Source organism: Ornithorhynchus anatinus, chromosome 1 (genome assembly GCF_004115215.2).
Source record: "Ornithorhynchus anatinus isolate Pmale09 chromosome 1, mOrnAna1.pri.v4, whole genome shotgun sequence".
NCBI lineage: Eukaryota > Metazoa > Chordata > Mammalia > Monotremata > Ornithorhynchidae > Ornithorhynchus > Ornithorhynchus anatinus.
The window spans coordinates 11130261-11143902 of record NC_041728.1 but is presented as its reverse complement, the minus strand read 5'-3'; the positions used below and the strand labels follow the sequence as shown (position 1 = coordinate 11143902).

The 13642-nt window shown below is 42.1% G+C and overlaps 1 protein-coding gene across 5 annotated transcripts in view; it reads right to left on the bottom strand.

Moving 5' to 3' along the window:
* Positions 1–2144: 2144 nt before the first annotated feature.
* TTC37 (tetratricopeptide repeat domain 37) overlaps positions 2145–13642 on the bottom strand; it is a 79682-nt gene continuing 68184 nt past the window's right edge. For all 5 annotated transcript variants that reach the window (XM_029063424.1, XM_029063445.1, XM_029063454.2 and 2 more), the window contains 7 exons: positions 11954–12082; positions 10576–10703; positions 8913–9071; positions 7837–7989; positions 4957–5087; positions 4247–4370; positions 2145–3009 (listed from right to left, as the gene is read on the bottom strand). In XM_029063424.1, the coding sequence (XP_028919257.1) occupies positions 2929–3009; positions 4247–4370; positions 4957–5087; positions 7837–7989; positions 8913–9071; positions 10576–10703; positions 11954–12082 (905 nt within the window). In that variant the 3' untranslated portion in view covers positions 2145–2928. The remainder of the gene's footprint in view (positions 3010–4246; positions 4371–4956; positions 5088–7836; positions 7990–8912; positions 9072–10575; positions 10704–11953; positions 12083–13642) is intronic.

Below are 13642 nucleotides of genomic sequence, written 5' to 3'. Positions count from 1 at the left end.
AATATTATCATTGTTACAGGGAGGTACAGTCATCATTTCATCCAGTTAATGACATTGCTATACATCTGTAGGCTCTCACTACTAATTTAGAAACTGAGTCTTCAGTTCTAGATTGTCCACCGCCCAAGAGGGCAATGGCAAAAATTACACTGTGAGAAGAAAATTTGGACCTATATATATATATATGCATATATATATGTGTGTGTACCTATATATACATTTATAAGCATAAATTTATTTACATATATAAACTTATATATGGTATTTAAGGCACTGAACTGAGCATTGGGGCAGATATGCTAATCAGGTTGTACACAGTCCATGTCCTACGTGGGGCTCACAATCTTCAACCCCGTTTTACACAAGGTAACTGAGGCACAGAGAAGTGAAGTGACTTGCCCAAGGACACATAGTAGACAAGTGGCAGAGCCTGGATAGAACCCAGGTCCTTCTGACTCCCAGGCCTATGCTCTATCCAGTACAGATTTCAGAATTCTGAGCCTCTGAAAGTATCAATGTGCAACAATAGAGTCCAAGAGGATGATGACAGGCAGGGTACCAACCTGAAAAGGACACGGCTTCAGTTGACAAAAGAGCCTCCATTTTTTAATACAGTTTACGCCACCTTTTCTACTCAACCTGAATACCTCTGGAGGATGTTTTCGACACATTGCACAATGCTGTGCGATTTGAGAAATATATCCTGGCCAACTCCATACTCAAGGTTGTGAGTCATAATACTCACATTATGGAGCCATTATTATTGTGATCCTGCCAATTTAAAAATTAAAAAGACCTCTAGTTCATTGGGATCACCTAGAGTAAGCAGTTAAGACTTAAAATTGAAGTTCACTTAGTTATGCAATTACACATTTTCAGCGGGTATTTGATGTGAACACAATTAGAGATCATACCATTAGAGCACTAAGCTCTTGGGAGACTGCAAACCTCTACCAGACTGTAAGCTCCTGGTGGGCAAGGAATGCTTATTCAATCTTCTATTCTCTCCCAAGCACTTAGTAGAGTGCTTTGCACACAGTGAGCGCTCAATATATACTAATAACTGATCAACTGGAAGAGTGCGATTCAATAAAGTTGGTAGATATGATTCCTGCCTTCCTGCCTCTAGACTGTAAACTCATTGTGAGCTAACGTGTCTATTGTACTGTACTCTCCCAAGTGCTTAGTACAGTGCTCTGCACAAAGAAAGCGCTCAACAAATACGTTTGAACTCCCATTTCATATCCAGCAGACCACTACTTTCCCCATTTTCAAAGCCCTTCTGAAATCACATCTCCCCCAGGAAGACTTTGACAAATTTCTCATCTTTCAGCCCTATTTCCACCCCTCCTACTGACACTCCAGCCCATCTGTGTCTCCTAAGCACTTATGTAATCACTCCCTCCACTCCCCAGGAGCACCCTGAGCTGCCTTCTACTTGTAATACATTTTAGTGCACCTCTCCAACTAGACTGGAAGTGCGTCTATTAACTCTACTGCACCACCCCAGGTGCTCAGTACGATGCTCTGCACACAGCAGACACTCAAATTCGATTGGTGGACAGTGTCAGAATGGGTGAGTAATGCAGCTCAGGTTTTTCTTAATGTGAAGTCACAAGAACGCCAATTCTACAATTCCAGGACAATCGGCTGCACACACATGACTGTCCAGGTGGGAGGACATATGGTTTAGAGAAGCAGCGTGGCGCAGTGGAAAGAGCACGGGCTTTGGAGTCAGGGCTCATGAGTTCGAATCCCAGCCCTGCCACTTGTCAGCTGTGTGACTGTGGGCAAGTCACTTAACTTCTCTGTGCCTCAGTTCCCTCATCTGTAAAATGGGGATGAAGACTGTGAGCCCCACGTGGGGCAACCTGATTCCCCTGTGTTTACCCCAGCGCTTAGAACAGTGCTCTGCACATAGTAAGCGCTTAACAAATACCAACATTACCAACATTAAGCTGAAATTCAAAGGATTTCAAGCAAGGGGCAACACCATGAGTGAAGTTTGCAGCTTAATTTGAGTCAGCATATGAAACCTCTGCTGGGTTTTGTGTTTACAAAACAAAGCTACGATTCAATGTTTGCAGATTGATTCTGTTTTGGGCATCATTAAAAATAAACAAATGAAAAAAAACCCAAAAAACCCAAGAGCCAACAAATATTTTTTATTTTATGGAAGGAAAAGCCTTTTCAACTCAAATCAAGAAGCCCTGTCATGATCAATTGACTGTATTTGTGAGCATCGGGGTCCAAAGTTTTTCCACAGATATATTGTTTAATAAGAGTATTTTTTAAGTACAGCCAGAAACCCCTGATCCTTCTATTACAAATCTGCTCTTATGTAAAAATTAATCATCTCACTCTTTATGCCACTTTATATTTCTTAAGATCTAGTGTGAAAATCTACTGGGGAAAACAGCCATTGGATTATTAATTCAATTTTTCATTATGTCATATTGCTTAATTCTACCAACTGAAATGGTAGAAGGAATTAAACCTTTGGACCGCTTTTAGGAGCTAGGCAGCGAGCGTATGGCTTCAGGCAAATGTTGCATTGGCATTTTACAAATGAAACATCTGAACTGGACTAACAGCTCTCCTTACTACAGAAAGGAATATGAAGACTATTCAAAGGTCAGAACTTTACTGTGCTCCGTAGCACTATGGATGCAGACATATGCTAGAGATTCATTTTCTATAAGGAGAAGGGCTTTCCTTCACTGCGGGACACCAAATTAAAGATAAGCTGCATCTCAAATTCCACAGTGGAAATCCAAATTCCATCTGGAGGGTTCCAAAGCAAAAACTTTATGATTTCTTTGTGGGAGGGGAAGAAAAGGATTCTGTGCACAATAACAAAAAGTAGGCTTTGGATTCATTCCTCAGTTCTTCCGACAGCTTCCTTCTGTTTGCTGCTGCCAGAAATTCCTATTGTTCTGATGACGACAACTTCTGGTTCAATTCCAGGGTTCTAGCATCTTCGTTGTCTTTAGCATTGGCGATAAGTGTCTGTGGGAAACATCCAACATAAACTGTTAAGATGTGGGTGAGGAATGACCGATATTTACTGGGTCTATAACAGAATCTAGGTACTCAGAAAATCTAGGTACATCAAAATTCTTCAGCAACAAGACAACACCAAAGTAGAAAAACAAGACGATTATCAAAGTTTCTCTAATCATTCTGTAGAAGTGAAATGTTCTCCCAGAGGGTGTGACATTTTCAGCCTCTGCTAACCCAAGGGAAAACACATTCAAAGGCTCAGCCGGTAATATGGCCCAACTCTTCAGTTAATACGTATTGCCAGAACCGAATAAAATTAGGGATTGGGGTTATTAGTTTGGTGGAGACCCACTGTCAAGTCTCCTAATTTACAACTAGCTGCCTTTTCTCTTGCTTATCAAACTAATTCCTTTCCTCTCTTTAAATCACCATTCCAGCCCCACCTCCTCCAGGAAGCTTTCCTTCTTTCCACCTTCTCATTCTCAATCAACCCCCCAATAGTATTTATTCTGCAACCAACCAGCACAATCCCTGACCTCCTCACCGACCTCTTCTGGGGTTATACTATCTTTCAGTTTCTAACGACTACATTTCATAGGTCTTGCCTCTCCTGCTACAGTACAAATTCCTCCAGGGCAGGTGCCACATGAGAAATTCAGCATGTATCCCACAGGCACGGTATAAAAGTAATACAGTGCTAGACAGTGTTGGAGAGTTCAGTAAATGGTTGCTGCCTGTGTACAATTTTTTCTTTTTAAATTTCAATTATTTCATGATAATGGAAACAACGTGGCATCTAAACAATTGAAAAGCCTTGAATAAGCACTATCAGACACCAAAGATTCTCTAGATAAATTCAGAGAGCATTTTTCAATAATAATAATAATGTTGGTATTTGTTAAGCGCTTACTATGTGCAGAGCACTGTTCTAAGCGCTGGGGTGGATACAAGGTAATCAGATTGTCCCACGTGAGGCTCACAGTTAATCCCCATTTTACAGATGAGGTAACTGAAGCACAGAGAAGTTAAGTGACTTGCCCACAGTCACACAGCTGACAATTGGCAGAGCCGGGATTCGAACCCATGACCTCTGACTCCAAAGCCCGTGCTCTTTCCACTGAGCCACGCTGCCTCGGTGCATTCTGAAATCCCACTGACTCAAGTCAAAAGAAAATGCAGTCCCCCCCCCCCCCCAATTCTTTATTTTAGAATGACATTAAGTGATTGAAAAATAACGCCTTACATCGATAAGTTCATAATCGTATTTGGCATACAGATGTCTTAGGAGGTACCAACGTGCAAATGACACCATGGACTTGGGGTATCCCGGCTGATACACCAGTCTCTCCAACAGCCGCCGCGTCTCCCTGGGGGAACACAGTTGATATTTGATCAGAATCACCTCACCCAAGAGCTAGTGCTGCATTACATTACCCTTCCCCCGCCCTGAGGATTAAGTCATGGTGAGCCACTGTACGCAAGCCCTTGTCTAATGAAGCAGGCTTCCCTCTCTGCATACCACCACCCAGTTAGATGACAAAGCACCCAGATGCCCCCTGATCTCGCCCGCCAATTCAAAATGGAAGCAACGATGCCACTGAGTCCCCTAATTCACAACCTCCATTAACTGCCACTGACTATAGTCCTTGTCTAATGGAACTGAGTTTCTTTCTATGCCCGGCCTGGCTGCCGCAATTCAGTTGAACCGGTCTGGGTCATTTAAGCTCGCACATATCAACCCCAAAGTCTGGTACCGGAAAACGGAAAGGGGAAGGACTCTGAGTTAAACATCTCCCTTACTTGCTTTTATCCATTCCAAGGTAATGTGACTCTTGACCACTTCTCGATAAGGCGATTTCAAATGGGAGCTCTCCCTAGACCGAATCCGAAGCTTTATTTTAGCTAAATGTGTGGAGGTTCTGAAGAGGGAAAGATGATAGAGAGTCCCTGTACCTTGCCCCTATTTTGCGGTTGAACTGGAGCAGAGCTTGAAGAAGAACCGCCAGTGGACAAAAGCAGAGTTTCAAGGCTTCCGCCGTGGCCTCCTGAACCAAAGCTGGCCAGTGATCGTTTGACACATTTGCCTTGGGAGACAAAGGAAACAAACTTGATTAACTCACAATATTTCTGTCCTTCACCCAGGCCAGATTGTGGGTAACACAAGGACACTTTACAGACACGTCATTTTGACGTATCGTCGTTTACTCGTTTCACAAAGTGTAATCTTCAACTGGTGTTTTAGCTTGGAGAGAGAATTGTGGATTTAGTCAATCCATTGATAGCTTTTTTATTGAGCATTGAATGTGTGCAAAACACTGTACTAAGAGCTTAGGTGAGGACAATACAACAGATCTGGTAAACACGTTCCCTGCCCAAAGGACCTTACAATCTAAAGGAGGAGCTGATATTCAGCAACCAAGTTCTCAAATCAGTGAACCACAAACAAACAATTCAACCCAAAGTTCCCCATTCTTCAAGGTATTCATGGGGTGATTCAGGCAGTAATTTGGGGGTTTAAACAGCTCGTGTCTCAGACCTTCTTCAGGGAGGGGGAGCCAAAAGATCCAAAATTTTCTTCCTGATTGTAATAAGTCTTTTTCTTCTTGCAGCTCTTTTAGAATGACCATTTGAACACCAGTTATACTGAATGTAGGCCTCTGTTGTCTTGTACTCTCCCGGGTACTTACTAAGGTGCTCTGCACACAGTAAGTGCTCAATAAAGATGACTGGCTGACTGAAGACAAAATTGTTCTTACTTTGTGTCCCATCTAGGGCAGCGATTGTGCCTGATCTGATTATGTTAGGTCTAACCCAGTTTTTAGGACAGAGCGTGGCGCCCAGTAGGTGCTAAACAAACGTAATTTATTACTGTTTTCCAAATGCACAAATCTCTTCTTACTCTTTTCCAAATGCGCCTGACTTGCTTCAATCTTTCTGAGTTAGGATACAACTATGAGTTTCCTAGTACTAAAGAAGTCAACAAAATAACCAAATACACTCTCATGACCTTAAAAATCTCAGCAGGCTTATGAAGCAGGGAGGATTTCTGGAGTTCTCTGGGATCTAACACTGAAGGAGCAGCAGTACAGCAGCACTGACACCCAGCAGGAGAAAGAGACCTTGGTCTGAGAGCAGAGGGTCAAGAAACTAAGGATTCCCTCTAAACTGTACGCTCCTTTTGGGCAAGTAACTGATGTAAACCAGCTCAGTTATATTTTACTCTCCTATGTGCTTATCAGAGTGCTCCGCTCACAGCCAGCACTCGATGAATACGACTGATTGCTTGACTGACTGACGGAGAAAATAGAATATCACCATTTAAGTCGGTTGCTTCCCCCTACAGTTTGATTACCTCTATGCAACCGGAGACGGAAGTAATGAAGAAACACTTAAAAGACAATAGGTTCTCCAGACCCCAAGCTGGGGTGGCAGGGACACCTGGGATTCCAGTGTTCCCATTTGACAGTAAGAAAAAAAAAATCATATGAATACATTAACACACCCTCTAAAAGTGGATCACTAGAGACTGTGTCCCAGTTCACTTTTGATTGTGTTTTCTGTTTCATTTTTGGTTTTTTTTCTCGATACCTTGAGACACACTCCTAAGTAATAGTAATAACAACTGTGATATTTGTTAAACGCTTACCATGTACCAAACATTAAGTGCTGGGGTAGATACAAGGTGATCATGTCCCAGATGGGGCTTGCAGTCTAAGTGGGAGTGAGAACAGGTATTAAATCCCCATTTTGCTGATGAGGGTCCTTGATGAAGGATCAGGCCCAGGGAAATTAAGTGACTTTCCGAAGGTCACACAGCAGATTAGTGACAGAGCTGGGTATAGAACCCAGGTCCTCTGACTCTCAGGCCCGCGTTACTTCCACTAAGCCACGCTGCTTCTCTTCACCTTCCCTGCTGGCACCGGACGTCCCTAAGGATTAGAGTCAAGGTTGGGCTGCTGCTTAGAGACGGCCTAGCCAAGACTACTCTGCCCCGTTTCTGCTGTGGGCAAGTCACTTAACTTCTCTGTGCCTCAGTTTTCTCATTTTGGAAAATAGGGATTAAGACTTTGAGCCCTATGTGGGACGTGGACTGTGTCCAACTCAATTACCGTGTATCTACCCCAGGGCTTAGTACAGTGCCTGGCACATATTAAGTGCTTAACAACTACCATAATTATTATAAAACAAATCAACGTAGCACGTGATGTAGCTATTTCTAGGATTTATAAGCCTTTACTTTTAAGCTTGGTTTTCATTTGATTTAAACTGACTCTGCATCAATTATTCTTTTAAACTTTTAAATGATTTCTATGCAATTTAACCTTACTCTCACTAATGACTCTGGATCACCAGTCTCATGTTCTGGCTGGTCCCTGAGAACCAGCAGGGAGTGGACATGGAAAGTGCTTTCAAATATATTTTTCCTCCGAACACGTTTCTAGACAATACACTTACCAACTGCGTAAACACCACTAATTGCCCTTCAGGTGCCACGGAACTGTCTACCACTTGTGATGACCTGTTGCTAAATGGATTACACGTCAACATTCGGGAAATAGAAAACATACATCTAAATGACAGACTTTATCTTGTGAACACACTCTTAGAAGTAATGGGTTAATTCCCATTCGCATCACTGCTCTGATCTAACTGAACCAAAATGGAAAACGTTGCGGTCTTATTTTCTCCCTACTTCTTCATCTTGTGGGTCTATGTGATGGCAAATCGACGAGTGGACAATAAAGCAGAATAGGAACATCACCCCCCTGAGTAGAGAGCCTGGTGCTGTTAATGCAAACTGACGAATCAATTCTTAATAAAATGTTCGCTTACCATGCAGACTTCTAGGGCAAGGAGGGCTAACCTCAGCAGGCTTGACAGCTTTCCATTCCAATTATCCTGCTGGGAGGCCACCTGGAGACTCTTTCTGTAACACATTTCTGCAGCTCCCATCATTCCTTGTGACTGGTATACCTGTGCCAGCCACTACAGAGAGAAAATTGGTTCCAGTTACTTAAGGCGTCCATTTCTATGAAGATTTTAATATTTTTTCCCTTGTTCTGAGCCAAAAAAACCTGTTTGTTTAGATTGTAAATAAGGATTTCTTATTCACAAAATCCCGTAACACCAGAGAGATGGGGCAGTCATTCAAGCTCAAACAAATGAAAACAATTCTCCGCAAAGCAGGCAGAACGAATCCACAGTTCATTCCCATAGGAAGCTGTGCAGAAGAAAAATATCAGGCTCTGGAGGTTTGGATAACTTCACGGCTGTGTGATCCAAAATGCGTCTACTAGAGGGAAGATTCCTCCAAACATCTCGTTTCCTCTGTCAGGCCACGAGGACCATTGCTAGGACCCAATAGGCATTTCTTTATGTTCTTACGGAGGGCATTTCAACAATTTACAACTCACTAGACCTAACGGTGGTGGTCCATTTTGTATTTTTACAGATTGAGAGACAAATTTAGCCCCTTTCGATTTGCCCTTCCTCCAAAGTCTTCCAGCCTATTACCTTGACAAGTATGTCCTTCCTAGGGTGAAGAAAATGAACACCAAACACTTAGAGCTGTGAGACATCTCGAAAGCAAAGGGCACGTGCCACAGACTGAGAATAGTCTAGAAAAAAATCCATGACCCCCACCTTATTCGGTACCAGGAATTTCCTTCCTGGGGTCCCCATGTGGAGATGGAAGCCTCTATCTCTTTTCCACAGAGCATAGCCCTTAGTGCTATAAAGACCGGCTGACTTGGTGCATTCTGGCATATGATAAACTCACAGACTGAGTTACAATCAGGTCCCACTAAATTACTTATCCTCTTGGCCTGTCTGTGGTAAACAGCTGGCAAGCGTTATGATCTTCATTTTACAAAGTGACTAAAGCACTGAGTCAGCGGTAAAGTACTTACATGCCAGGCTGGAACCGAGGAAGAGTTGGTCATCACCGTTTTTTGCAGCTCCTCTAAGACGGCCTCAGAGAGGTGGTTTTGTGATTGCAGGAGTGGTTTACACTGAACTTGTCTCAAAAGCAAGAGGACAGCTGGCTGGTCAGGGCTAGTTTTTAAATTCTAAACCAAACAGAAAAGAATGACATCTCAAATGCTGAAGTCAACTCACCTATTTTCTAGAATGGAAGGAAATTCGGAATGATAAAATTTTCTATTTCAAATGGGCCAATTAAATGACGACTTCCTGTTGTTTTAAAAGCTAACTTCCATAATCTTTAAATGCGCTAGGGATCATGATTACTGCCTTTCAATCTCCTTTGGCGGAAAAGCAAAATCATTACTATCCCCTCATCCTGAAGTGAAAATTCATTCATTTGATTATATTTCTTGAGCTCTTACTGTGCACAGCACTGTACTAAGCACTTGGGAGACTACAATACAACAACAATCAGATACAATCCCTGGCCACAATGAGTCAATGAACCCAAGAAAGTGAAAGTTCATATTGAACACAAAAATCTGCTTCGTTGTGGGCGGGAAACCTATCCATTCTGTTGTATTGAACTCTCCAGAGCACTTAATACAATGCTCTGCACATGGTAATCACTCGATAAATACGATTGATTGAAAACACCCTACATAGGACCTGGCCCCTGGGTCTCCACAATGGGTGGTGCTTTCAATTCATCATTGTCAATAACTATCCTAAACTAAAAAAAGGCAAAGATGACAAACTCCTATGATCCACTGGTACTGACATTCAAACTTGCCATTCTTACAGGACAGTAAAATCCAGCTCAGTTTTGCATGGATTTATTTGTTTAGCCATTAGGGGAGATCCTAGAAAAATGGAGATCCTGGAAGTAAAGAGTTGAATCCATTCCAAGCGTATCAAGAAAAGTCAAAAATAAGTGAAGGTTGTGCATTCACAATCTCAGCTTCAGTGAGAAAACCAAATCAATTAACCATATCAATGGCATTTAGTGAACACCCTGTGTGGGACAGGAGCTGTTTCTGACCTATCTTCTACGTAGCCCAGAGCTTAGTACAGTACTCGGCACATAGTAAGTGCTTAACAAACACCACCATTATTATGATGAGGGCCCTATCAAAGCATATACATATGTTCCCTAACCTAAAACACTCACCTATACTCACCTGTGCTCACAGCAGCTCCACTCCCTGAAGCCCTATTTAGTAGCATACTCTGAGGTCCCCAGAGTTAGGGGAAAAGGAAGTGCCACTCAAATTTGAAACTCAACTGAAACAGATAGTAATCTGAAACTCAAGCAGCATGGCACAGTGGATAGAGCACATGACTGGGGGTCAGAAGGTCATGGGTTCTAATCCCAGCTCTACCACTTGTCTGCTGTGGGGCCTTGGATGAGTCACTTCACTTCTCTTTACCTCAGTTACCTCATCTTTAAAATGGAGATTGAGACTGAGAGCCCCATGTGGGACAGGGATTGTGTCCAAACTGATTAGCTTTTATCTACCCCTGTGCTTGGTACAGTGCGTGACACATAGTAAGTGCTTAACAAATGCCATCATAATTATTCTTATTCTTATTACCACAGTTTCACCTGAACCACAAAAAACATGCGGTCGGCAGCATTCCCGGTACCTTGGTGCAGAGCTCCTCAGCTTCGGATGTCCTATCAGACTCGATCAGCCCCGTCACCGCTTGACAGAGAGACCACGTTTCGAGCCTCTGGCTGTAACTCTCTGGGATGTCCTTGTCCTTTTCTTTAACTGGAAGGAAAACAAGAATGTTTTTACTTTCTCCGCTGTTTTGAATAAACCCTCCCTCAGGATATCACTAAAATACACCCAGTGTTGCCATTAAGGCAGCTCTGCGATAAGGACAGACAAAATCCCACTGATTCCTTACCCTAGAATGTTCTATCTGACTCGTTCTTCACTTCAAGGCCAAGGTTGGGCAGAGAATTGGTCTTGAAGATGTGGGCAGAATGATATAGATACCTGCTTTATGGGCTTCTAGACTGTACGTTCCTTGTGGACAGGGAACTATTCATTCAATAGTATTTATTGAGCGCTTACTATGTGCAGAGCACTGTACTAAGCGCTTGGAATGAACAAGTCGGCAACAGATAGAGACGGTCCTTGCCGTTTGATGGATTTACAGTCTAATCTAACTAGTCTAACTAGTCTACCAAATCTTTATACTGTATTCTTGTATTCTCCCAAGAGTTTTGTACCGCACTTCGTCACATTTGAAATATGACTGATTGATTGATTATGGCCTTCTAGACTGCAAGCTCCTCATGGACGGGGAACCAGTCCACCAAATCTATTATACTGTATTCTTTTATTCTCCCAAGAGCTTAATATGGTGCTCTGCAAAGAGTAAGCACTCCGTAAATATGATTGACTGATTATAGAGGCTTTTCCCATTTTACTTTTACTTGAGTAACAGAGGAAAGTTTGACTTTTAAAGAAAAAGATTTCAAAGGATTTTTTTCCCTAAAGAATAAGAGCCCAATAAATTAGTTCAAAGCTCACACACAGAAAGTGTGCATCATCACCAATGGTTTTTATTGAGCACTTACTGAGTGAAGAGCGCTGTACTAAGCACTTGAGAGAATAACATACAACAGAGTTGGTAGATACATTCCCTGCCCAAAATTTGGCTTACAGTCTAGAAGGGGAGACATAGTTTTGATTGAGAGTGAGCAGCAGAATGGCAGTCAGTAGTAGAAGGTTCTTTTAGGTCAGGATAAATGGGAATTTTCTCTTCCCACTCAATGTGAGTCAGTCCCAAATAAAATATTCTCCCATTAATATGTATTTCCCTCCATTAGCCATCCTCAGGAACTGAACTTAAGCCATTTCTTTTAGGTCAGGATAAATAGGAATTTTCTCTTCCCACTCAATTCTCACAGTCAGTCCCAAATAAAATATTCTCCCATTAATATGTATTTCACTCCATTAGCCATCCTGAGGAATTGACCTTGAGCCACCTCTTAGGAAACAAAACTTACTTCTAGTGGAAACTGTGGATACCAATGCCTTCTCTAGATTTCTCCTCTTGGGCTCTGTGTTGTTCAAGACAGCCAACGTGTCTTCAGCATGACAAGCTGCCATTAGCCCTGTCCAAACTGCAGGATCGTCTGAAACATAACATCAAGCTGCATTATAAACCTGATTTGTAAGTCAATATGTCATTTGGAAATTTATTCACGTCCCCACCCCCTCAGCCCCACTGCACTTAGGTACACATCCGTAATTTATTTATATTAATGCTGCCTCCCCCACTAGACTATAAGCTCACTGTGGGCAGGAAATGTGTTTTATATTGTTATATTGTAATCTAACAAGCACTTAGTTCAGTGGTCTGCCCACAGTAAGTGCTCAATAAATACCACTGATTGAAATCTACCTTTACCATACAAGCCATATACAGATGTTCAAAGCCAGTATATGTCCAAAGTCAGAGTAGATGTCAAGCTTCATTATAAACCTGCTTTGTAAGTCAATATGTCATTTGGAAATCTAATCATCTCCTAACCTCCTCAACCCCATGACACTTATGCATATATCCATAATTTATTTATATTAATGTCTCCCTCACTAGACTGTATGTTCATTGTGAGCAGGCATGTACTTATGCATATATCCATAATTTATTTATATTAATGTCTCTCTCCTCCACTAGACTGTAACCTCATTGTGGGCAGGCACACACTTATGCAGGCATCCATAATTTATTTATATTAATGTGTCTCTGCCCCACTAGACTGCAAGCTCATTGTGGGCAGGAAATGTGTGTTATACTGTTACACTGTACTCTAACAAGCATTTAGTATAGTGCTCAATAAATACCACTGATTGAAATCTACCTTTACCATACCAGACATATACAATTATATGTCCAAAGTCAGGGGCCTGAAATGCCACAATTCTGGGGCTTAGATGCTTTGCCCCTCCGCTCCTCACACCACCAACAATTTGGAAGACATTCACATGATCTTGCTTAAAGCAAGATGAGAGAACAAAAGGGAAAGAGAGCCTTGTTTCCTTGAAATTCTTCAATCGATATTCTGACTTCTGAAGGGGCGGACTAAACAAGAATCGAATCGAAGTCCCACCGTGATTACATTTGAGTTTCAGTAGCCTAACATGAAAGTTGCAGCGCTGCGATAAATCAGTCTTTTAATTTCTACCCGACGGCATTGAATGGACGGGGAAAATAGTCCGTAACTCCACTAGGGGGTGTCATTTCACTTTTTTTCCCCCCTTTTTCAAACATTTCTACGAAATTTTCTTGTTAAACAGTTCAATCCTCCCAAATCATCCACTGGCCAACTTGTCCTAGGATTTCTACTGCCCCTGTAGGAGCCCAACGACAGTTCTCTACCTCTGGAAGTGGGGTTTTAAAGTGCGGCTAAATGTCAGACACACTGAAGAGGGTTCAGAAAGGACCCAGTAAGCAAAGCCAGTGTGCTATTATAGTAATTACTATTAATCATAATGGTAACAACAACAATCGTGATATTTAAGAGCTTACAACTTGCCAAACACTGTGCTGAACGCTAGGGTGTTAGGTAGATGACATACTTCAGAAATTGGACCGAGGAGGACGGGACTGATTGTAGAATATTAGATTAGTCCTCGGAGTACTACTCCACTGAACTATTTTGGAGTTCCTCTGTAATTTAGGTAGTCTAGGC